Source organism: Ambystoma mexicanum, chromosome 1q (assembly GCF_040938575.1).
Source record: "Ambystoma mexicanum isolate Mex_15411 chromosome 1q, UKY_AmexF1_1, whole genome shotgun sequence".
Taxonomy (NCBI): Eukaryota; Metazoa; Chordata; class Amphibia; order Caudata; family Ambystomatidae; genus Ambystoma; species Ambystoma mexicanum.
In genome coordinates, this window is record NC_090922.1 from 30,648,956 (window position 1) to 30,675,448 (window position 26,493).

General features: G+C 46.1%; 1 protein-coding gene across 1 annotated transcript in view; it reads right to left on the minus strand.

The window, feature by feature from the left end:
• Window positions 1-26,493, minus strand: part of DPY19L3 (dpy-19 like C-mannosyltransferase 3) — a 2,003,695-nt gene that overhangs the window by 97,273 nt on the left and 1,879,929 nt on the right. Inside the window, exon 18 of the mRNA XM_069635451.1 lies at window positions 23,443-23,601. Coding sequence (XP_069491552.1) covers window positions 23,443-23,601 — 159 coding nt within the window. The remainder of the gene's footprint in view (window positions 1-23,442; window positions 23,602-26,493) is intronic.

Consider the following 26,493-nt stretch of genomic DNA (forward strand, 5'->3'; position numbering starts at 1 on the left):
GACAGAATAACAGCATCAACAGCAAAGAAGAGCCTGTGGTACTTTCTCCGAGCCAGCGTTGGAGGATATTTGGCTTCAACAAGCAATGAGTCAATTACTTCCTTGACGGCAAAGAAGAGCCTGTGGTACTTTCTCCGAGCCAGCGTTGGAGGATCTTTGCCTTCAACAAGCAATGAGTCAATTACTTCCTTGATAAAACTACAAAACAAGAGTGGCGCCAGGACACATCCTTGTCTTACACCTTTTTTAACATTAAACTGTTTAGTTAACTCACCGCCCAAATCAACTCTTTTTTTTTTACAACTCCTTTTATTATTTTCACCAGACAACATAATAGAACTGTGGTTCATCGGATGCCTCCCACCACCCCATCTCATCCCAGAATTACATCCAACTATCACATTTTCCATGCTGTTATCCCACAATGCAGTGGCATGCCTTGATCTTCCCAAATACTAACACTTGCGTTCCCACCACCCCTCTTCCAGCAACAGCTTACAGGTAAGTCCCAGCTTAACTTCCTTCCGTCTCTTCGGGTAGTCCTTCAGGAAGTTCCTCTTCCAGAGTCTATATAGCATCATGTGCTTGTTCAATAAGATATTGTTTATAAGAGTCTCACATGTCTGCAGGCCTAGCACATTGATGCTCCACTCTACCATAGTCTATTTCCATCTCACTGCAATAAAGAATATACTCTTTCCACCGTTCTATAACAGTAGGACGCAGCCTTCCCCACACCATTGCCACACTTCTCTTTGCCAGGAGCAGCAGTAACCCCGCCAGTTTCCTCACTCGACTGGCAATCTGTCGAGTGTTATCTAACAGGGCCACCAACGGATCAGGTCCTAACCCCTCCCCTACGATATCACTCAGTATTCTAAACACATCCTTCCAAATCGCACCACAAATGTATGCAAACTGCAGGAGTATAGTAAAGCTGTTGTAGATAACAATAATCCCACACTTCATCTATTATAACCCTTCCTAGGGAGTCGTCTCATTTCACCCCCCCGTGCCACGGCAGCCCCATCTTTTACTGTAAAGAGCGGAAACAAGGCTACCAGCGTCAGCCCTCTCTATCACCCCATCCAATATAGGCGCCACTGCAGGTTCCTGCGGAAATGTAGCGAAGAGGCCCCTCAGCAAGTCTCTATGCCTGAAGTAGAAGAATAAATCCAGGGGCGTGACCAATCCCCTACGTTGCAACGCCTCCACAGTGAAACTGCCCATCCAGGAAGAGATCCCGGAAACAAAGGATGCCCAGCTGTTTCATGCAACGTATAAACCCCTGTTCACTAGTCAGTGGCAAACCCAGGATATGGATAATTGAAAGTTTCGGAGAGTAAAGGACATCACCCTTTCCCTTCCCTTCAACGGAAGGTCAACTCCACCATCTTCTCCACTTTAATCGCCCGACTAGGGGCCGTCAATATCACTGCCCGCAACATAGCGGGTGCTGCGAGGACCCTTTCCACCTCTATTTGCCTCGTTATCCGGCGCCTCTCCAAACCAGTACACCAAACATTCTGCCTGTGCCACCACCTCATTATATATTTCAAAATCAGGCAGAAGCCAGCCTCCTTTCTCCAACGGTGCAGTCAACTCCTGCCAGAATACATGTGCTTGCTTACCTGCCCAAATATATCACCGATTGCGCCAAAGGGAAATATGACTTGGGCACTGCCAGGGGTACATTCAAAAACACTGGGGCAACACCACCATTTTAACCAACGATATTCTCCCATAAAGATTAAGAGGTAGTCTCAACCCTCTGCCCAGTACCACCTGTGTATGCTCACCAAGGCATAGTTTCGCTCATATAGAGTCTCTGGAGATCGTGCAATATCTATTCCCAAATACTGAGTATACACCATATTCCACTGAAATCAAAAAAACTGATCAGTACTAGCGGTGAGGGGAACGAGCATCTACTTTGCACAATGAATTCCCAAACCGAAGAAGTCGCCAAAATTCAACATGTCCAGGATAATCGGTTCCAAGCTAACCTGTCGATCCTTAATACAGATTACCATGTCATCAGCATAAAGGTACATCACCACCCTATTACAGAATTGTATCCCTCTGTGTACGTGCCTGCCCCTAATAAGCTCAGCCAAAGGCTCACTCGCCAAGACGAAAAACAGGGGTGACAAAGGGCACCCTTGCCTCGTCCCTCTCCCCAAAGGCAACACTGGCGTGAGTTGACCATTCACTCTAATACGGGCCACTGGCGAGGCACACAGCAGAGCTACCATAGAAACCAAGTCCCCCCGCATCCTACACAGCACAGCAAAGAGAAAAGGCCACTCGACTGAGTCAAACGGCTTCTTGGCATCCAATAGTGCTGCCACAAAACCCTCCTCCTGCCAGACCACCAACGATAGGCCAAACATCCGCTGGAACTCATAGGAAGCAGATCTTGCCGGTATGAATCCGGATTGGTCGGCTCTCACGCATTTATGTATCAAGCTTAGCTAAGATCTTGTTGTCAAAGTTTATAAGTGATATCAGGGGATAAGAAGCACACTTATCCGCCTCTTTACCTGGTTTCTACAGTATAGCAACTACTGGCTCCCTCATAGAATCCAGAAACTTACCATCCCGAAGCGCCTGCCGGTACACCTCCAATTAATACAGAGCTAGCTTAGACACAAAATGTTTATTTTAATAATAATTAATAATAATAATAATACTAATTTAGCCATTATATAGTGCTACGAACCGTCAGGCATCTAAGTGCTGCTTATTTTTACCCACAGTGTGTGGTGCTCATTTATCGACCTCGGAAGGATAAAAGGCTGAGTTTGGCCCTGCTGGGATTCGAACATGCGTCAGCAGGCTCTGCACGAATGTCAAAGCAAGCGCTCTACTCGCTGTGCTATCGGACCGGCTGTTATAGAACTCGGCCGTGAAGCCGTTAGGCCGAGGGCCCCTACCAGACGACAGTGCTTTAATTGCGTCTAGAACCTCTTGTTGTGATCTAGGCTGACATAACCATTCCCTATCCCCAGCCTCACACCAATACAGTGCCACAAGATCAAGATAACAACTTATCTCAGCTTGTGACACCTGTACCTGCGAGGAATACAATTGAGTATAAAATGCACAAAATTCCCAGAGAATATCCCCATCCCTGTATTGCAACTCCCAGTGCAAATCCTTAAACGCTTAAATCTGCAAACACGGTGTGTCAACTCTCGCCGCCCTCAGGAGTAACCCATAAGGGCGCTGGCCCTCCACATATTACCGGACAGCCAGTCCTTTACACAGAAATGTCACTTCCCTCAGTTCCACTTCTTTAAATCTATCCACTTTCTCCCTCATCTCCTTCTGCACCATCAGATCTGTCATACCCTCCACCCACACCTGCAAGCGCTGAATACACGTCTCCCCCTTCGCCTTCATCCTAATGTGCTTTAATAACCAGACTCCCTCAAAATGAAATGCACTCCCCTGCACAACACATTTAAAGGCTTCCCACAACGTCGAACTGGAGGATACAGAGACCATATTTTCCTCAAAGCATTTATCAAAAACATCCATAATTTCTTTTCAAAACACCTCATCAGACAAACCCTCATTCTTAAATCTCCATGTCCTTCTACCGGCCAGCCTTCCCGGTATCTGCAGGACTAACATCACTGGTGCATGATCAGATAGCGTGGTGCATGCCAATATAATGACCTCTGACACTCACCCCGTGATCCGGTCCGAGATAAAAAAAATCATCCAAATGGGACGTTGATTGCTGAACCGAGGAGTGGAACATCCTACAGATGTCAACTAGCTCTCATGCCCAGTTTAGGTTGTTCAATTTACCAGTTGACCTCATGGGCTGCCGCTGAGCCCCCTCAATTCTGTCCAGTGCTGGGTCCAACACCGCATTGAAGTCCCCTGCCCATAAATTCACCCCCGTGGAGCTATCTGTGAAGCTTTTGACTTATCCACTCCAGCGTGTCCACTGTATCCTGATTGGACCCATAACAATTAAGTAAACTAAGTAAACTAACCTCCTGACCATGGAGATTCCTCATCACCAATAGCGCTTGTCGTTCTTGGTTCTTAATTACCTTTGTCAGGCTGTACCCCACAGAACTAGCTTTCAGTATACCCACCCCCCTAGAATAAGAGGAATACAGGGAAAAGTATTGATGACATCCCCACCTGTGCCCAAACCGTGTCTCCCTGGCCGGGGTAAGATGTGTTTTTTGAATAAATGCAACACCCACCTGATGTTGTTTCTTATACAGTAGTACCTTACGACATTTGGAAGGGCAGTATTCCGGGACAAACACCTGAGTGCTTTAGCCATACTCCTGTATACCACTCATACCAACCTCTGGGTAGTTCAATGCACACACATATATTTTGCACCACCGCCCCACATAACATATCCATATTAAGGAGTGAGCAGGAGCAACCCATCGAACAACAGCGGCCCCAACAACCAACTCGCATACCCCCAGTCCTCCCCCACCCCACCGGCAACCTCACCACGCACACAGCAACTTAAATAGGCTTCCGCACGAGGGCCGCTATGAGTGCCCAGCCATCACAGCCCTCCCAGCCCTCCCATAACAAGTCTCCTCCACCTTGCCACATATAATATAAACATTACAATAAGTGTTAGCATTCAGTAGCCTATGTGCTGATCTCACCGGGAATCACCTCCTCTATCATTGTTTCCCCTGTGCCTCAGGCCCTGGGTAATAGTTCAAGAAAAACATTATCTTCATCCAGAGTTTGAAAAAACAGGACACACCCTTCAAGCTCCACTCTCAGTTTAGCGGGAAAAAGCATAGCATACTTTATGCCCCTCTCCCTGAGCCTTTTTTTCACATTAATAGATGTTCTCCTGCTAGCCTGGACTTTATCCGAGAAGTCTGGGAAAAGTCCTATTGAATTCCTCTTATACATCACAGAGCCCTTCTCCCTGGCTTTACGCAATGCGATGTCCCTGTCTTGATAATTCAGCATGCAGGCTATGATTGGTCTAGCCCGAGCTCTAGGAATCAGCTGCTTTCCGCTTGGTATCGGATACGCCCTCTCCCCTATGACGACTACCGAAAAATCCTCTCCACCAAGCACTTCACGAAGCATTGATCCACCCCCTCTGCCATCCCCACTGTTCTTAAATTGTTACGTTGAGATTGCGACTCAAGATCCTCCTGCTTCTCAGGGAGCTCCTTATAGGCCTTCTGATCCTGCACAAGTTCCCATGAGGCAGCTGAGGATTCATCCTCCACCATAGACACTCGTACCTCACCCCATGCTTATCCAAACGCACCTGCATGTGGTGCACTTTGTATGTAAGAGTATCCATTTTCTCATCCAATGACTGTATTCCAGCTTGCAGTTGGTTAAACATGGCTTTTATATAACTGAATACTCGATTAGGGTCAAGTGGAGAGGGTTGGAAGCGCCCTTCCACTGCGTCGTCCATGAGTTGATGACTTTTGGCTTGAGTGGAAGTTTCAAAGTGCAACTTTGATTGTTGCTTCTCTGCTTTCTGCGACTTGGACATTATGCTGTTCTGTGCATATTCGGGTGTGTCCCCTCTCCTCTCCACACACATGGGTTGTTATTGTACCACAGCCCTAGGAGCTGCACTGCACCCCAGGGCACCCGCTCCAGCTTCATCCTCATCAACAAAGCCGACCTCTGCTGCAGAAATCTCATTCTTCTTTGCTGTATAGGGCCCAACATTGAGGGGCCACCCAAGCGCGGTCCCCCTTACCCGCCGGCGGCAGTCACTCCACAGAATTTTCCCACCACGTTGCACCCCTCATATCAGGAGGGATGGTATCACTCCACTTCCAATTGTTGAGTGTCTCACGGCATCCCACTGAGTGACCCTGCTTCACCCCATCCAATACAACTCCCAGAGGGTGTAGAAGGGTGGATCCTACCACCTTGCACTGTGAGTGTACAAAGAGCAAACAGTACAGTCCATCCGGGTGTAACCAGTGTTTCACCAACAGCCCAGGCCCTGCAGACAGTCCAAAACCATAATTCAGGCACACTACCATGCAGTTCCACTCTAATCACTGGGCAGGTAGGTGCCAGCACTGTGCAGCCAAATGCAGGTACAACTGTGCACCTCACCATTCCCAGGGAGGCAATGTCTCCTGCAGAATCTTTCTCCAACTCGGTGCCCTCTCAATGCAGAGTAATGCAGAGTCACCCAGGACTATGTTATAGCCGCTCCCATAATCAATTTTTTTCCCACTGGTATCCACAGCCCAGTGTATACACTGTTGGGCTCAGTCACACCCTTCTCCAGATTCAGTAATCGGTAGCCGTGCCTGCCAGACCCACTCTTCCTGTCGTGGGGCCTGTTGGGTTCCGTTAAGGCCGGTGGGCTGATTCACCAGGGGACCCGCCTCGGAGCTCACCGCTGCCTGCATGCCCTCTGGATCCTGCTGCTCCATGCGAAAAGGCAGCTCCCTGTACGAGCCTCTGCTGCACACAGAGGCTGATCTCACCTTTCCAATGGATGCGCTTCCTGGATCACTGAGGTGCGGGGTCCACGGCCTGAGCACCACGGTCACCTCCAACACTACTAAAGAGGGGTCTCCTGCACTTATCACCTCACTCCGAGTCTTCTCCAAAGATATCAAAGCACAGTAGCACTCACCCAGCAGTGCTGCTGACACCATGGGTAAGCCCTGTGCTGCACACTCCGACACTCAGCAGGGTTAACCAAGCTTCCACGCCAGGGAGGCCCCACCTCCAACTTCAGATTTTCGACCAGCTGGCCACTGGAGTTAAGAACCCTCCACAATCCACAGAATGGCGGCCCCTGCTCTCTCACTCATCAGACCACTTGAATAGACTTCTCCACAGCCTGTTGGCGAGCTGGCCTGCCGTACTTCTCCTCACCAAACACTCCCAAATCAAAGTCAGGAGACATCCCGCTTTGACGCCCTATTTTCATACTGCTGTCGCTACCTTTATAATTGTGGTAACAAGACAGAGACTAGCAGGATTGTGTCTGGATTGTATGGTGACTACAGGTTTGTGGCCATCTTGTCTGGGCTCGCCAGCACCCCTCTGCCCAAACCAACTCTAACAGTGGTTTTGTTTTCCCTGTACAACATTTGTACCATAGATATTAATCCATGAGGCATCTTTCTCCTTTGCAAAACTTGCCAGAGAAGGTCCCTCAGGACACTATCAAATGCCGTCCTGAGATCCACAAAAATATCATACAATTTAATCTTTCAAATGGATTGTGTCCTCCCACGTATTCCTCATCTTTGATATCTCCATCATCGAGCTTCAGTTGCTTCGGGAAAAATATTCGTCAGAGTGCGCTGTGTGTCGATGCAATCGACTTGATGTCCCTCGAGAACCTATGTCTCGAGGATGATGTCATCACAGGCATATATAGCACGTGCAGCGCCGGTTGGCTTAAGTTCCGTTTTTCTTTTAGTAAGCTTATGCTTCGAGAACTACAACTCGCTTCAGAAAATTCCTTGAGAAATATCCTAAAATGTCTTCGCCTTCGACACCGACTACCCCGAAGACCGGATTAGAAATGGGACATGACTGCGATGCCAAGATGTAGCTGACCAATCCGCATCGAGTGTGGAGCAAGACCTTGACCTGTTCAAAGTGTCAATCAATGACCGGAAAAGCTCTGAAGGAGCGTAAGGGGAAATTGGCAGTAGGGAGATTCCCTAAGAAATCCCCATCGACTACCGTGTCAAAGAAACCTTCTTCTGACAAAGCGAGAGGCGACTCGCCTCGATGAAAGAAAGCAAAAAGGTCCAGGTCAAGGAGTGGTTCCCACCACTCCTTGTCATCGTCGAGGAAGTCGAAGAGGCTTCATAGTTCAGCTACTTCGACATCCTTGTCCGATTCCTCTACTGAGAAGGCTATATCCTGCCCCACTAAGGCCTCCACTCCAGTCGAATGGGAAGCATTCAGGCAAGAAATGCTTAAGATATTCGAGAGCCAGAAACCCTTGAAGCAGGCAGGCTATACTCCTACCGCATCTTCTTAAGTCAGTAAGGAAAGGGCTTGAGCCAAATCTTGCACACCCTCGAGCCTGGGACGAAGGCCAGATCCCCAAGGAGAGCCATCTAGACCTCAACATGATGAGAAATCATCGAGGGATCCTTTGAACCGTAAGTCAAAAGACAAGTCGAGGTCATCGATGTCATCAACGCTAGCGGCCCCATCAACGCCAGCTGCGCCATCGATGACATTGAAGCCTCCTGTGCTATCGATGCCAAAAACATCATCATCAAAGACATAGATGACTCCACGGGCATCGGGCTCGAAGCCTTCGAAACCTTTACCTGAGATACAGAAAACCTTCACTCCTTTACCAAGAAAGGATTACTTTAAATCTCTGACCTCTATTTATGAGGACAATGAGCCATCTGATAATGATGCGCCCTTTGGTTTGCATTATGGCACATCAAATGTCCCTGATAGTTTCATATCAGAGGAACACAGACTGAAAGACCTGTATGAACATTTGTTGACAGCCAGTGGAGTGGACATTTCACCAGAATCGTAATTTGGAAAGCCTGAATCAGATGAGCATGCAGATGCCTCTTACAGGCAGTTGATGACCAAGGTAGTGGATTACCTGGGATGGAGTAGGTCTGCCCTCCCTCTCGAACAGGATGGCCTTACAGATATCCTAGATAAAGGTCCTCAAAGGGATCCTATCTTACTTTTTCATATTGCTCTTCAGAAGAGAGTAAGTGCCAATTGGAAAGCACCAGAGTCAAGTCCAGCAGTAAATAAGAACCTGACAAGGAAATACTGTCCATCAAGTAGTGACCCCAGCTACTTATCGAAACACCCTATCCCAGAAAGCCTGGTGGTGATATTAATCCATGAGGCATCTTTTTCCTTTCCAAATCTTGTCAGAGAAGGTCCCTCGGGACACTATCAAATGCCGTCCTGAGATCCACAAAAATATCATACAATTTAATCTTTCAAATGGATTGTGTCCTCGCACGTATTCCTCATCTTTGAAATCTCCATCATCGAGCTTCAGTTGCTTCGGGAAAAATAGCAAGAGGTCTCTCATCTCTGACTGTCTGCTATCCAGGAGTGGTTTGCCACCAACAATCTCTGCCTTAATGCCAGTAAGACAGAGATTATCCCCAATGGCACACCTGCACCCTCCTTTCCTCCTGTCACTGTATGGCTGGCTTCCCTTGGCCCTCTTCCTGCTTCCAACCTGTGGGGCTAAGAACCTTGGGGTCATCTTCAACTCCACACTCTCCTTTTCTTCACACATCTCTGAAATCTCTAAGAAGTCAAACTCCCAACTTCCTCAGAGGTATTCTTCCTTTCCTCTCCTTCCCCCAGAAGCTCACTGTCTCTAGAGCTCTAGTTCTCTCTAGGCTGGACTACTGCAACAGCCTCTTTCTAATTCTGCCTGCTTCTACTCTCTGCCCTCTGCAACTCATCCAGAACAGGACTGTGAGACTAGTCCTTGGCCTCAAGCCCAGGGATCGTATCTCTCCAGCACTGAAATCTCTGCATTGGCTCCCAGTGGCTGCAAGGATTAAGTGCAAGACCCTCTGCATTGTCCACAAGGCCTTCTGGGGCCTGGGTCCTCCATACCTCCAACTCTCTCTTCATAAATACCTTCCTACTCGAGCTCTTTGCTCCTCCACCACCAACTCCCTCAGGGTCAGTCGCTTCTCCAAGCAAAAAGTTGGTGCTAGATCTCTTTCTTTGGCTGGGGCCTCCCTCTGGAACAGCCTCCCTGCCTATCTGAAACTTGCGGAGAACCATCTCTGGTTCCGGAAGCACCTCAAGACCTTCCTCTTTGCTTCTGCCTTTTCTCTTCCTCTCCCTTGCTGGTTTCCTGTCTTATACTGAACTGGTCACCTGGCTATTCTCTGATTTTGGGCCCAGGTATCTGGCTGCCCAGTTGCACACCCACACTGCCTCCCGGCAACCCTTGCACTGGGATCTGTATCTGTAACCCTACAGTACCCCACCCTGCACTTTTGGACACCTGCTGGCCGTACTTCCTTATTTGCGTGGTTAAGGAAATCTGGATTTGCACCCGACGTGCAGTCTAGAATACTTAACATGCCTTTAGACCGGTCTCATCTTGTTGGCAGCAAGGCTGATGAAAGCCTTGAATAGCTGCAGACTTCGAAGGCGGCAGCCAAGTCTTTGGGTGCCGCTATTAGGCAGCCTCAGCCTTTTCACCAAAGTGGACCGTCCTGGAGGGGTAGATCCTTTCGCTATTACTCCTCAGTTGGAAGAGCGGGAGGAATGGCTGGTCAAGGAGGCCAAAGAAGATTCCCTCGTGGTGCACGAGGGAGAGGTGCAAAGTCTGCTCAAGCAGCGGCATCTTTACCAACAGCCACTGCTTGAGCAGCCTCAAAACCTCTCTGCGGTCTTGAGTCACAACACCCCAGTAGGAGGCAGACTGGCTCGGCATCTGAAAGAATGGTGAGATATTACTGCGGATGCTTGGGCATTAGAAACCATACCCCAAGGTTAGTGCCTCCCCTTGATTCAAAGACCACAGAACCATCCACCGGGAAGCCATTCTTTGAGGGTTCCAGATCCATTACTTGTGCAGGAAATTTTGACCCTGCTAGAAAAAGGTGCAATGGAGCTAGTACCTGTAGTGGAGAGGAACAAAGGATGGTATTCTTCCTAATCCCCAAGAGAGACGGAGAACTGAGACCCATCTTGGACTTCAGATACTTGAACAAGTTCTTCAGGAAGGAGTTCTTCAGGAAGGACAAGTTCAAGATGGTCACACTTTCTGAGATCCTTCAGGCCCTCTAACTCCAGGATTGGATGGGTCTTTGGACCTTCAGTATGCTTATTTTCATGTTACAATCCATCTCAAGCACAGAAAGAACCTGAGGTTTGCTGTTGACAGTTCTCATAATTAGTTTCAAGTCCTGCCGTTTGGGCACGAAGCGTATTCACTAAACTGATGGTGGTGGTGGCAGCGAGTCTCAGGAGAGGAGGGATTCACGTTTACCCCTACCTGGACATTTGGCAGATCACGGCACGTTCTGCCGAACAAGTCCTGTATCATCTCAGCGTCACCTGCCACTCTATCTACAGACTGGGCTTCTCCCTCAATTACAAGAAGTCCCATATGATAACATCTCAAAAGCTCCAGTTCAGCATGGCTGTACTGGATACATAATTGGGAAAAGCTTGCCACTCAAGTTGAGGGCTCCAGACAGTCTGCAGATGGTCTCCAAGTTTCATAGTGCCCAGCGTCTCCCGCCCTTCGACTTTTTGAGGTTGCTCGGCCTCATGGCATCATACATTTTTCTGGTACAGAGGCTCGCTTGAGAATGAGATCCCTTCAGTGGACTCTCAGGACACAATGGTCTCAGTTCTCGGGTAACATGTCAGACCTACGTCAGGTTACAAGCAGGGTTGCACAGGATCTCCTGTGGTGGGCCTGCTATGACAACATTCTGAACCGAGAACCTTTTTGGCCACCATGGCCGGAGATAACAGTAGTGACGGACACCTCACTCACCGGGTGGGGAGCCCACACCAACGATCTGACAATCAGAGGTTGTTGGTCTTCATCGAAGTCCAACCTACACATCAGTCTTTTGAAGCTGAGAGCAATCAGACTTGCGGGGACGGCTTTTCTGCGCTGTGGTCAGGGAAAGAATGTCTTGATAATGACGGACAACACAGTGGCCATGTATTACCTCAACAAGAGAGGAGGTGTAGGGTACCTACCACTGTGCAGGGAGGCAATGCAGCTCTGATTCTGTGCAATTCAAGAAGGAATCTTTCTGTCTTCAGTTCACCTAGTTCGAGAAAGGAACACAGCGGCAGATGCTCTGAGCAGGCAGAGCACAGTCTCCCACGGGTGGGAACTAGCTCAGGAAGTCCTTCAAGAGATCTTCACCCTTTGGGGAACCCCTCAAGTGGATCTGTTAGTGACCAGTGTCAACAGGAAGTGCGAACTGTACTACTCAGACAATTTCTCCCAAGAGATGCTCTAGGAGACGCTTTTGTGGTGGACTGGGAGTTTCCACTCCTGCACGCCTTTCCTCTAGTCCCTGCCATTCCTCACGTGATCAGGGGGTTGAGAAAGTTCGGGAAATCCATGATCCTAATTGCCCCGAATTGGGCCAGGACGACGTGGTAACCGGACCTTCTGGACATGTCCATCTGCCGTCCAATACGTCTTCCACAAAGAGAGGACCTTCTCTCGCGAGAGGAGGGTTGGGTTCTCAATCCAGAGGGCAAGACACTCAGCCTTCCCGCATGGTTTCTGAGAGGCTGAGGTACAAGGATTGGGACCGCCCGGATGACATAATGGAGATTTTCGTTTCGGCCAGAAGGCCAGCAACGAAGTTTTTGTACTGCTGCCATTGGAACAAATTCTGCAGCTGGTGCAGGGACAAGAATGCGGACTCTGCTTTGCAAAACACCTTTTCTGCTGTACTTGGCCAATCCAGGACTCCAGGTTGGGACCATTAAAGGTTATTTGGCAGCGCTCATCTGAGGAAACTTCATATTTTAAGATACCTTTGGTGATACAATTTCTGAAGGGACTCACTAATGTGTTACCTGCATCTCCCTTTCAGGTTCCCGTTTAGGACTATAATCTGGTCTTAAAATGTCTTATGCGTGCACCATTTGAACCACTCCATTCATGTCCCTTAAGGTTACTAAGATTCAAGACCATCTTGTTGGTAGCACTAACTTCAGCCTGTAGAGTGAGTGAGTTGCAGGCCCTATCCTATAAACCACAGTTTACAGTATTTCATAAGGACAAGTCGTCCTGAAGGCTTAAGCCTTCATTTCTACCTAGGGTCATTTCAGACTTTCATTTAGGACAAAAGATTCTATCCTCCACCTCATCCTGGCAAGGAGGAGGAAAGGTTGCACAGGCTTGATCCACGAAGGGCTCTGAGCTTCTACATTTCAAGGTTGCCAAAACTTGGTCCAGATGACCAACTATTCATAGATTATATGGGTCATAGACTGGGACAGGCTGTAACAAAGCAGACCTTATCCAAATTGATTATTCTAGCTATTTCCAAATGCTACATGCTGGTGTGCAAGGATCCTCCAGAAGGTGTGAGGGCCATTCCACCAAGGGCATGGCTACTTCATCTGCTCTGCAAAGAGGTGTTCCAATTAAAAACATTTGTGAGGCAGTTACATGGTCTACAATACACACTTTCACTAAACATCACTGCCTTGATTCTACCCTAAATCAGAATGGAAGCTTTGGAAAAGCTGTCTTCCATTCTGTTCAAGGGAAACCATTGATGGCAAAATTCTTACTCCCGCCACCAAAACAAACACTGCTTTGGGAGTCTATCAAAGATGAGGAATATGTGGGAGGACACAATTCATTCAAAGAACAAGTTACTTACCCCTGGTAACGTTCTTTCGACTGGATGTTCCTCCCATGTATTCGTCATCGCCCTCCCAGCCTACCCTTCAGTAGAATTTCCCATGCTATTACAGCTTTTGCTCCTTCAGAGCCTAGTGTGGTCAAACCCGCTTTGGCGCAGGTAGTTCTAGTTGAGAATGGCACAAAAAAAACAGAACTGAAGCCAATTGGCGCTGCCCGTGGTATCCATGCCTGTGATGAAATCATCCTCGAGACGGAGACCCTCGAGGGACATCGAGTCAACTGCATCGACACACAGCGCCCTCTGCCGAAAATGTCTTTTCTCCGAAGCAGCTGAAGCTGGATATTGAAGATATTAAAGATGAGGAATATGTGGGAGGAACATCCAGTCGAAAGAAAGCTAGCAGGGGTAAGTAACTTGTTCTTCTCAGGACGGTATATTTCTGAATGATGTTAAAGATGCGGAAGTGCTGGTCAACTGTGCCCTTCCCACATTGGAAGCTTGCCTGTATCATATTGATCACCCCATTTTCCGTTACCCAGGACTGTATATGTTCTAGAACCACCTTTGCAAATATCTTGCCAGAACTATCTAGAAATATTAGGCGGTAGGTTCCGGGGTTCTCCTTCCCACCCTTCTTATAAATTGACACAATTTCTGCCAATCGCCAAGATTACGGCACAATATTGGTAGTGATGCAGGCCATGAATAGTTTCCATAGAATCGGTGGCCAAATGGGTGGCTCCTCCTTCAAAATATCTATGGGCACTTTATCAGCACCGCTCCAATACTAAACAAACACCCCTCCTAATTTTTACTGGCACAGGCATCCATTTCTCCCAAGGAGGCTATATGCCCCGCTCCATCATGTAAGGCAGAGAAGTGATCTAACCATTCCCCTGCTGTTATGGATAACTGGATCTCTGTACCCCCACCCCTTTACATTTATATCTGAAACTAAGTTCCAAAATCCTTGGCATTAAGGGTTGTAGAAAGGGATTCCCAGTTAGACTTAATAACCAACTTGTACTTATGACGTTTCAGGCGTAACAGAGATCTATCTTGTTTGGCTAATTCACACTCTTGATCATACCATTCAGCTCTTAGCAAAGCCTTAGATCTTATTTGCCTGGTAGTTTGAGTAACAAAGGGAAATAGTCTCAAAGTCTCATATGAACATACCTTCTGTAGAAGCAGTAAGATTGTATCATATAGATATGGCCTAAAATTACTATGGCACAATTTCGTCCATTCAACGCACTTATGACCACGACCCTGTATTGTCACAGGTTGAATTAATACCTCCTCTGTATGGTCTATATCAGTTAGATGATTTAACTTAAACATTACTGTCAACGGTCTATGGTCACTAACAAACTCATTTAAAAAGTTAAACTTGGCAATCCTAGACCATACCCCTACCGACACAAAAATATAATCAATAAAAACAGCACCAAAAGCCCCTCATAAGTCTTAGCTGCCGGTTTATCGCTGGGAAAATGTCGATTACAAGCTCTTAGCTCCATCTCACAGAACATTTTAATTACATTAATGTCTTCTTGGGGTACGGGGCCAACACTGATAAAATGTCCTATGCCTCATCTTGCTCATCCCATATACCCTCGACCTCCCAAAGTGGCTCCCGCTGCATACAAGTCCCCAGTGACAACTATAAATCTAGATTTTGATCCCGCTCTCTGTCCTTGCATGACATGGTTGTACATTTCAGAACAACAGACAGGGATTTTGGCCTACTATAAACATTGACTATAGACATACATTGCCCCTCCTCAGTTACTAATACCAAGTGCAGCAAATCTATGATCTCGCTACACAACTTAATACCCTGTAATTCAAACTTAAATCTATCCAGATCGATAGTCTGCCACTAGGGCGCCCCTTTGAACCTTTACTGGCCGGCACACTGTACCTCTGGTAACTCTGGAAATCCACTGGACCTAATGCCCATGTTTCTTGGAATAAAACAATCTGGAATCGCCTAATAAACCCAACCCAACTGGGCGTGGATAGATGCTTGCACAGGCCTGCTATATTCCGTGACAACAAAGCATATTTGCCGGCCATATCATCCTCTAAACCGTCCAATCATGGTCAGTCCACACCCTCCAGACCTTCTTCCTCAGACACATCAAACATTTCTGTTGACGAAACATTATCCCTAGTCAACCTACTCACAGGATATGGGACCCCTGTAGAATCCCCTTTGTCCTGCCCTACCCTCTCCACGCTGCTAACAACCCCATCTGGTGTTGGGAGATAATCCCTTAATAATGTCGCTGTGCCCTGTGTGGGTAAGTTCTGTAATCAATAGACAAGAGACCTTTCTACCAGGAAGGGGTTTGATAGAAATATCTGAATGTAGCCAATCCACTCATCCACCCCTCTGTGCCTGATACAATTTAAAATATCATTGTGAATTATCGAGATGCATCCTTTAACATTTCTAAACCCAATAATACATTTATTTTTCAGGGAATTCTGATTTTTTTAAAAGGTCCAACGGATAACCTAGGTACGTTATGCATTACAACGAAAGGCCAGTCTTTTTCCTTCCCCTCAGATCTTGCAAATCCCACCTCTCACCTTGGCGGCTTTATACTCCTAGATGAGTCTTGTTTACAGAAGTTATTAGCGTTGCGTTGTATGTATGCAGGATTCTAGCACTTCCAATAACGACCTAAAGGTACTTTTAGGTTGATTTTCTTCAGATGATACAGAGGCTGCCATAACACTCTGTTTGAATTGTTTACCTGTTTAGAGGTCATATGCAGATTCTTGGCCAAAGCCCGAGGAGGGGATTCAGGGGCTATGGCAGGGCATGCTTCAATACTTGAAACCTTTGTACTACTACTTCCTATTGGGGAATTTGCACAACCAACATTGGCCAAATGACCCAACTACTTGGCCAGATTGCTGACATTATCATTTGTCACCCACAGGATCCCATACACCCTCTGTTTGTAAGATAGTACCTAAGGATTGACTAAACAACTGTGCGCTACCCAATTCCGTGGCAGATGATCTTTCTTCTCCAAAAATCACTCCTTTCCCAGTACGTTTTAGTTTCATGCCCTTATTGGGCTCAACATGTTTTACCCTCTGCTTTTTCCCCTGGGGCATTTAAAATGAGATTGCGGCCCTTTTTCCTTTTTTTAAGAAATTGGTCCTTTATTCGTCATTACAACAGCTCTGTAGGCTCAATGCTGCATATCGATTATGCAATGGGATAGTAGGATTAATAACAGCAGCATGCTTATTTATAGAGCTACCCTCCAGGTCTTTAGGTGGTGCATTAACATCAGCTTGAATATTATTGCCTTGGAAAGTAAGGTCAACCAGGTTGATGCATCCAGACGTTTCCTTCACGATCAGATTCTTGCTTGGGATGTACTTCAATTATACTGCACTATGCATCCCCTACCTGACCCTCCTTTCCCCCCGCTACTACAGCAGGGAGAACAATGTTTCTCCCCCTTCTTGCCCATCGCTTTTACCCACTTCAAATGGCTTAAGTGACTACTCCCCTTCCATGCAACCTCATATTCAAATAACCAGTTTCCCCAACCTACCTCCACTCCTCAAGACAAGCATTAATTTTGCCATTAATATCCTCTACAACACAAATGGATGCACAACCAAGGGAAGGATTTAACAAAATGGTGTTCTCCAAGCCTATAGAATCAAGGAAGTCAATGTCCTGGATTAGGTCCCTAATTTCAGTGATCAGGACATTGGCATTGTGAGAAACCAGAGGGTGTCTCACCGTCTAGTACCCGGGGGTCTCTTGCTCAGGTGGCCAGCACATGGCCATCGCCTTTGTATCAAGATCCTGGGGGTGAAGTAGTGCGGGAGGATCACCTGGTTGAGGGGTCCTCGGGAGTGTGGGTGAGGCATCCAATGGTGAGACACAGTATCCCCTCCTTTCCAATAACTCGCTACATCCTATTTTTTTTAGGTTATTACAACATCCCAGTCTCCCACCCCCAGTTTCCTACGCAAATACTGAGCCGAGGAAGAGGAGGTCTAAGAGGAACAAGATTGACACTCATAGGTTACACTTGACATGTCCCGTTAATATGGTCAGGCAAAGTCAGGCAATTGACCACAATTGCATACACCTGACACACATTAACTCTCCCCCACACAATACAAGGTGGAGCACTGGGACACACTCTGAGGAAGGTGAGACACGGAACGAAGTAGTACTTCCAGGGCCGAGCAAACTAGGTAGATCAGGATGACAGACTGAGGGACAGAAGCAAGGGGTGGAGAAATCCTGAACCTCCCTGCGAGAGGTTGTTACCTCCCTAGGATCCTGAAGGTTGCTGATGAAGGGCTGATTGAAAGGATAGAGAAAGCTTGCATAGTGTTTCCACGTTATCAGCCAACATCACGGGTGAACGACAGAGTTGGGGAGGTGAGATGCCAGCTGTGAACTGCGAACCTTGACTCCAGGAACAGAGCCGCAAGCAAACGCAAGGGGTTCACACAGCAGTGATTGAAGTGATTGCCCTGAAAGTCTGTGTGAAACGAAGATTGTAGCGGCTACAAAGTGGCAAGCAAAGGTTGCGCATAAGCCGGCAATCATGAGGAAAGCGATTAAAGACTTTTGTTCATGATTAAAGGCGCAGCGCGATACCAAGTAGCAAAGCGGTCATACCGCAAGAAGCGGTACAATCGAAGGTCTTTGTGATATCGCACAGACAAGAAATACATGGAGAAAGTAGGAAACAAGGCATGCGCCCGACTGAGGGAAGCCTGAGGGTGAAAACTGCAAGTACCAGAAGGCATGTCAAGAAAGTGTCATTTGGTGAAGATTTTTGTTGATTTTTCTATTTGTATGTTTGCAAAGCTGTAAGGAATCAAGGCACTTCTGTGTTATAAAGGGAAAAACAAATGAGACGAAAGGTCGAAGTGGTCATGCAGAGGTCTTAGAAATAACCTTGCACATTCTAAAGTCTTCAACGGTAGAAAAAGTAAAATAGAGGCTTGAGCCCGACGGAGGGGAGCCTAGTGAATGGGATACAAAGCTTGGGGAAGTGAACCCCAGGAACTGTGATAAAAAAGTCCGAGCCCAGCAGAGGGAGACCTGGGTGAAATTGTACATCTGGAGAAGAAGCTGAGCCGTGATTGTGAACTGTAATACTTTTGTTGAACTGTCGAAAAGGGGAACTTGATCGTGGTAGGCCAAGTGGAATAAAGGTTTTGAAACTTGCCATCTTGTGTCAGTATCTATTTGTGATACCATGCCTATCCTACAGTACCTACAACTTTTGTTGCAGGCAGGTTACATGCCCAAGACCACATGTATTAGAGTCTCCCAACTCATCTCCATTGGCAGCTCTAATCGCATTCAGCAGCGCATTTCCTTGTGACTTCTATGGCTGTAGCTGCATCTTTTCCTAGGCTGTTACTGGAGACTCCACTTCCTGTGTCACAACAACTTCTGACTTTTAACTTTATGGATAACCCAGCTATTTTACAACCAACCTTACTACCAGATCACATAGCTTCACCTGCAGCCATACGACTGAATGGTAACTGAATTTCTGTGAAGGCTTATCAAAAAAAAATATTCATAAAGAGAAATAGCCCTTAGTGTTATAACCTGTTCTTTCAGACTATTAAAACGAATTCAGAACAATAGACTAAAGCAGGTTTCTGCAACCCTGCAGATGTTCTGGACTACAACTCCCATGATCTCTCGCCATTGGCCGTGCTGGCTAGGGCGATGGGAGTTGTAGTCCAAGACATATGGAGAGACAAAGTTGAAGACCACTGAGCTAAAGCATGAACTCAATATGTGTTTAAGAATACTCCACATTGCACCACAAAACACTGTTATTACACATGCAAACACATACAAGAAACAATATTTTGGGGCAGATTCATGAGCTTCATTTACACCGGGCAAGGGCTTTCTGGGTTTAGTGACAATCCCTCAACTGTCCTTCTGACCTTTTGGACAAGGATGTGTAAATTGCCTCTCCGACAGAATGAATTCGCTTCTTGATCAGAACTGCTAAACTGATTGAACACAGGTCAATTAAAGTGCTGTGGGCTGTAGGGGCTGGAGGAAAGCCTGGCTTGCTTGTAGAGCTGGGGATTGGCCCCCCTGTCCTGGGTTCCTCCAATGAGTGTCCTAGGTGGTAATCGAATGGAGCTCTGGCCCCTTTGAGCTTGATGAAGCTCAAACCTTGCCACGGATGACTGGTAATAGGTGTTGATAGTCGTGATCTTGTACGACATGAGGGCATCTTGTTACATAGCTGCATGCCATCAAATGGGAGGTACTGAATTTAGGTTCACACCTCCAGTTTAATGCCTGCCAACTTCAATCAATACTGTCATTTGAGCACCACCTCACAATTCAAGCCGGGACAGCTGGTGTCCACAGATCCTAGGGTGGCCTGTAAAATATGGTTCGGGGCCAGGACTCCATCCTTGAACAGATCTTAGGCATCTGGCTAGTTTGTCTTCCAGGAGAAACTAAAAACTGTGAGCATACCTCCTCTCATCAATCCCTCTCATAGTGGGCGAGGAGGGCCAACGAATAATGTTTTTTTTCACATAGAAGACCAGCAAGAGCTATCGGATAACATCCATCGCTCATTGGTTTTAACACAAAAAAGAACGAAAATACTAACCTTGATTGATATATTGTAAATAATGGCCTAACAGTATGCAGCATACCAGTACTCACTAGGGAGAGACACCACACAAGGGATATTTAGCTTTTGCTGGTAGGGTGACATAGTGAGCGTTGGGCCATTATTTACAATATATCAATCAAGATTAGGATTATCAAGGAATTATGTTCCCTTAGAGCTAGGGAGGATGACTGGAGGACCCTCCTCTCAATCACTTCCAATTTGTGGGACTCTGTCAGGGGACAGTGGAGAGGAAGCTCCAGGCGTTGCTAACTTTTGCCTTACAGTGATTTCCAGAATTGAATCAGACCGATGTTGGTTTCTAAAGCACACAACAGCAGAGTCCAGGACCATGTATTTTTGCCCAGCGGACTGACATACATTAGAGTTGAAGCCAGCGCATTGAGGACTTGCTGGCTCAACTTGAACACCTTAGGCATAATGCGGACAAGCAGTGCCAACTTGCAGGACCTGCTCACCTTAGCTATCAGCACCAAGCCCTCCAACTCTTGCTCTTCTGGAAGTGAATGTCCAGGTGCAAGTGGCTTTCTACCTGCGACATCAAACTCTGAAAGGCCATGCTGTCATCTGAAACGGGCAGAGCTTGAGGGACATATTTGGGAGTCAACTCTGGGGTCATGAGCTTCACCCAGGGTATCTTCCCCTTTCTCATCCTGGGACCCCTGCTCTGAGTACACTTCAGAGAAAATGGGCCTCTTCCCTGGGCAGATGTAACCTGTTCAGAGCAGAACTGTTGGACCACCTCAAAGATTTTATCCATCGAGGATGGTGGCGTGCCCGCTTCATCATCTGCTGCAGCCCTAGCACCTCCTCGCGACCACCCCAACACTCTCTTTGGGGAGAAAACTAAGATAGACATTGATTGTTTGATAACGGACACCAGAGAAATGACAGGATCTTGACCTGCTTGTTCCCCGATAGATGATCAGTGACAACAGTCTCTCAGGGACATGCTCCAATACAAGCCCATTGATGATTATGGTAACCCAAATCTCACCGACAATGACACCACCTCCAATGACTGTGAATGCTGGTGGTCTCACTGATGCGACTCACCCATCAACAGTGATACCATGAACGGCAGCTCCTCACAACCTATCCACGTTGTAACCTCCACAGTGATGGAAGCAGCAATACCGGGTGCTTCTAGTTCGTCATCATTATTGATGACGAACTCCGCCCCCAACCGAAACGACTGAGGGGTAATGATCACTTTTTTGATTACAGGGTTTCAAAGCTGGTCTTGGGGTACCAGAACCCTTTCTGGCAACAGCGCTACAGAACTGGGTTTATCCTTTACAAACAGCCCTTTCTTCTCCCCATCACCCCCTACGTGCTGCTTTTTCTTTTTTGCAGTCCTATTAACCTTCTCATCTCTGCGCATGTGCAGCAAGGCTTGTAGTCTCCTCTCCCTTTCACCCCTGGTCCTGGAGGAGAGTTCCTGGCACAGATCACAGGCAGTAAATTAAAATTGCAGGGGGGTCCTCTTGCTCAAAGTTCTTCCTGAGGTATGTGGGGCCCAATTTGAACAAAGATATGTGTTCCTCTTCTTCTTGGCTAATTATAATAAATCATAAAACAGCAGCTGACCCTACTGCAGCCCACTGAGGCCAGGCACAATCTGGAAGCCAAAAGGGGTCAATTCCCGAGAAACACCTCACAACTTGAATTAGTAAAGCAGAACAACTAAAGCTCTCTCCAAGGGTTCCTTTTTCATTCAGCAGAAAAATAATCTGAAAGTGAAACGGTAGAATTTGGGCCTGCAGCACTGTGTTTGTCACAAGGGCCTGCATGTGCAAAACCTCTTAAAGAAGCAGCCACCTTCTAGTACATGCTGGGTTGATTTAAACGAAAATAAATTAAATAGGGTTTATGGGGTTAACAGCATGAAAAGTGGTAATATTCTAAAGTAGGAATATCTTTAAAGACCCAATATTGGGGTTACACATACAACCCTATGATACTAAAAACAAAGACTCAGTTCTTCCTTTAACTGAGCAGAGTTAAAGCTACTTTTGGAATGTCCTAGATCACTATGAAACCCAGATTTTGCGAAGCTGGAGTACAATGAAGGGTATTATCCCCCATTTAGAGCCTTTCTGTAATTTCTGGTGACTCTTCCCAGAGGAATAATAAAGTCACTAGATTGTTTAGAATGTCCACGTTGCTTCCATTTTTCTGGTTTATACCTAGGAAGGATTTGATGCCAAAAGGGTGCAAGGGAAACAGCCAATCAAATTCATGTAAAGCAAGAATAAACCAGTATTACCCACCCTTACGAAATAATGGTGTAACAATGTCTGTGGGTGCACCCCAAATCCCTCGAGAGAGGGAATGGGCACAAATGGGATGCATTGTGTGCAGATGGAAAACTAGACTTGATGAGGCTGATAGTTACTAAAAAAGTTGACACTCCCTTAAGGGCTCTCTTTAAGTATGAAGGAAGATGACAGTGGCATGCAAGACTACCAGTCTTTAAGGTGTAGGACTAAGGCTAGCTTACAATATTCGAAGATAAATCAGAAGTTAATGCACAGGGCTTGTGGCTGTGAAATGCTTGAAGTACTGGATTTGTCAGTATTTCTGAAAGGCTTGGACTCTGTGATTTGACTGTCTGCAATTTTACTGCTGCGGGTGTGGGGGGAGTAGGCATATACATGGATATATAAATTAACAAAATACTGTATTTGATGGCAAGTCATATTTTTCAAGATTTACGTGGTCACTTTGCTAGTAATGAAAAGCATGTATGGACAGGATGTATACTCTTATTGCAAGAATGTTAAAAACAGAAAGTGATCTTACAAATAAAAAGCATAAAGAAAATCATATTTTACTAAATACAAACACTTACACCGACCTATCAGTATATAGTCACAATTTCCCACCCTGAGGAGTCTTTACCCCATCTTGTACCTGAACTGGCTACTATTGCAAATGTAAAGATGTCCTTTTAGGTGGCGAAACAGTGCAAAGAAACTGGGGCTACTCAGCAGCACATTTTGAGGATTCATTCTGTTTTAAAATGGATTGGAGCTTGAAATGCTCCACTGACTGGTGCAATGTTTGCACCTAAAATTAATTTTAAGAATGGGTATTTGGGATATTTCTGTCAATGTTGTGAGGCAGAAATATACCATAACAAAAAGAATTCAAGTTTAGAAAGAAAAAAGGTCTTCTCAAGTTCAAACAGAACCTTTATGCAGAAAGTGGTGAAGAAGTAAACAGTTGCGAAAATCAAGTGTTCCCATAAATGTCGAACAATATATTCAATCTGTACAGCATGAAAAAAGGAAGTATTTAAATTCATTTTCATATTAGACCTTGGACATGCCAACTGATTTCTTTAAGCCTTTGAGCAAAATTATTATTTTTCAATGCAAATAATTTAAACTCACGTGTCCATTATCCACATCCAGCAGATCCCGCAGACGACAGCCTCTGATGTGTCTTCTCTCATAACATATGCTGTCTTCCAGTATCACAAAGTCTGTGCCAAAGGACCTCAGGATGACGTGGACTTCTTCAGGGGATCTTTTGGCATAGATCTGATAAACCTGCAAAAGGAAAGGACAACGTTTTTTTTAGACTGTCACTCCAATACGCCTTTTAAAATAACATCAGTCATTTTAGGAAACCAGCAGGGCCCACCTTAAGACTGCTTGCACCTAAATTAATGGTTACATGTGAAAAGAATCCATTCTTCTTTTCTCCTTTTTTCTGTTAAATGCAACTCTCAGAATGTGTACTGTTTTCAACCCCTTGCTTCGCCTACTTCCAGGATGGTTTATGGCCTTTTAAATAAGAAAACAATTCCATGCCCGCATTCCTTTCATTTTGTTCCTCCAGCCAATAACATTTTACTTTTTTAAAAGAATGAACTGCGCTGTGGCTTTCCTTTACAAATCATTTCAAATTGGGGTTTTTCCATCTCTGCATAGATTTTTCAGTTAGTCCAATAAAAGGTATCAACATCTGCAGCTTGTGTGATTTTAAAACTGCACCAACACAGCGTCTAACTTTTCTTTGCAGGATACTGAAATGTGTCTGGAGTCAGTGGCACATCTGCATAATTACAAGAAAGGAAGCACAGCTGGACAGTGATATGCATTTCCTAACTGTCTGCAAAAAACAAAATTGGATACCAAAAGAAGAACAAGTTACTTACCGCTGGTAACATTCTTACGATTGGATGTTCCTCCCACGAATTCCTCATCTATATCTTAATTTCCAGCTTTAACTGCTTCCGAAATAGTTTTCTCTCGACAGAGGGCGCTGTGCATCGAGACGGTCGACCTGATGTCCCTCAATTGCTTCCATCTTGGTGGATGACATCGTCGAGTACATATACCACGCGCAGGGACTGTTGACTTCGGTTCTGTTTTTTCGTCACCATATGCAGAATTAACAGCCTTGATAAGTGCCTTTAAATTATCAGACCTTAAAAGAGCGCAAGGTCCAAAGCTTGGAAATTCTACAGTGGGGTAGATTGGGAGGGCGATGAGGAATATGCTGGAGGAACATCCAGTCGAAAGAAGTTACCAGGGGTAAGTAACTTGTTCTTCAAATGTATTGTGTCCTCCCACGTATTCCTCATCTATGATAGACTCCCAAAGCAGTATTAGGTTCTTTTGGAGGAGGGAGTAAGAATTGAGAGGTATTGTTTGTCCAGAATGGAGCATACTACTGCCTTCTCCAATCTTCCTTCAATGTTAGAAGTGTCCAAACAGTAATGCTTTGTGAACGTGTGGAAGATGGACTAGGTAGCTGCCTCGCAGATGTCCTTTACTGGAACTCCCATGTGAAGGGCAGAGGAAGTTGCCATGCCCCTAGTGGAATGAGCCCTTAAACCTTCTGGGGGATCTTACCCGGCTAGTCTGTAACATTCCAAAATAGCCAGTATGATCCATCTGGAATGGGTCTGTTTGGTGATTGACTGTATATCCAATAAAAAGTTGGTTGTGCTGTCGTAACTTTGCCATCCTTGAAATATAAAAGCTTCGAGCTCTCCTCAGATCGAGTCTATGGAATCTTTCCTCTTCCTTGCCAGGATGAGGTGGAGGATAGAAATCTGGAAGCACAATTTTCTGTGCTAAATGGTAACCGGACACATTCTTCGGTAGAAACGAGGGTTTGACCTTAAGGATAACCTTATCCTTGTAAAAAGTGGTAATGCCTGCAACTCACTCAAACTTTAAAACCAAGTTAAGGTCCCAAATTGGTACTTGGAATGGTGTAGGAGGAAACGCATTTGTGATTCCTTGAAAAAATGGAATTATTAAGGATATTTTGTAATAGGATGCCTCTTCAGAGGTGTGCTTGAATATGGAAGTCCTGCTAGATAACACTTGATAGTTCCAATCTGGAGCCCCAGATTTGCCAAATGTAGTAGAAAAGATAACACTGCAGGTGTATCGCATCGAAAAGGGGCCACCTCCTTTTCCCTACACCAGCTGCAGAACTTGGTCCAAAGGCAACAGCATAGGGATTTTTTTGCTAGCCATCTGGCCGAAAGCAAAATCTCCATTACATTATCCGGGAGGTCCCAATCCTTGTATCTCAGCCTCTCAGAAATCATGCGTGAAGGCTGAGTGTCTTGACTTTTGGATGGAGAACCCGACCCTCCTCTCACAAGAGAAGGTCTTCTCTTTGTGCACAACGTATTGGAAGGCAGAACATGTCTAAAAGGTCCAAGTACCACATCCTCCTTCCCAATACGAATCTTCACAATCATCTGTTGGTCAAAGACTTTCGACTGTACAGAGGATTTTACAAGATCGCTGCATGACCACTTTGACGCCTCTTTTCACCTTTCCCAAGGCCTTCTGGTTATAGTAGTTTCAACAATCGGGAAATCGCCCAGAGTTTCCTGAGTAAGCACCCACATGGTGCCGGACTCCTTTGCTGCTGGTGTTCCCCCTCTTAACATCAATAGCTCTTTTTTTTTTTCAAAGTTCAATCTTTTCGTTCAACACAGTTCGGTTTCTTATTGACTCTCCCCTCGACTCACCGGGTGTGATGAACCGCTTGGCTTTCTTTACCTCCGAGTCAAGGTTGGTACCACAGAGACAAGCGTCTCTGCCCGGCTTGGTTATCAGCATAGGAGGGTCTCGTGTACTGTAGACATCTGCTGCAACACACGCTAGCTATTGTTTGCGATCTTACGATTCCTTCTGCAGAGGTCTCAAAGGCCTTGGTCGAAAAGGGCAATGTCACTCTTCTGCTTGTCACCCTCTAGGTATGCCCTGTCTTTCTCCTCTTCTTGAACTGCTGTGCTGAGTTAGCTCCCTGGATGTGGAGTCTGCCTTGCTCGTAGTGTGCTCTTGTGTTCGGCCTTTTATCCCTGTGGGGAAGGGCCGTCAGGTGTGTGTGATACAGGTCAATTGCCTGACTTTGCCTGACCCTTGTGTTGGCAAAAGGTTGGGGAAAAATTGTCATGAGAAGGGGAT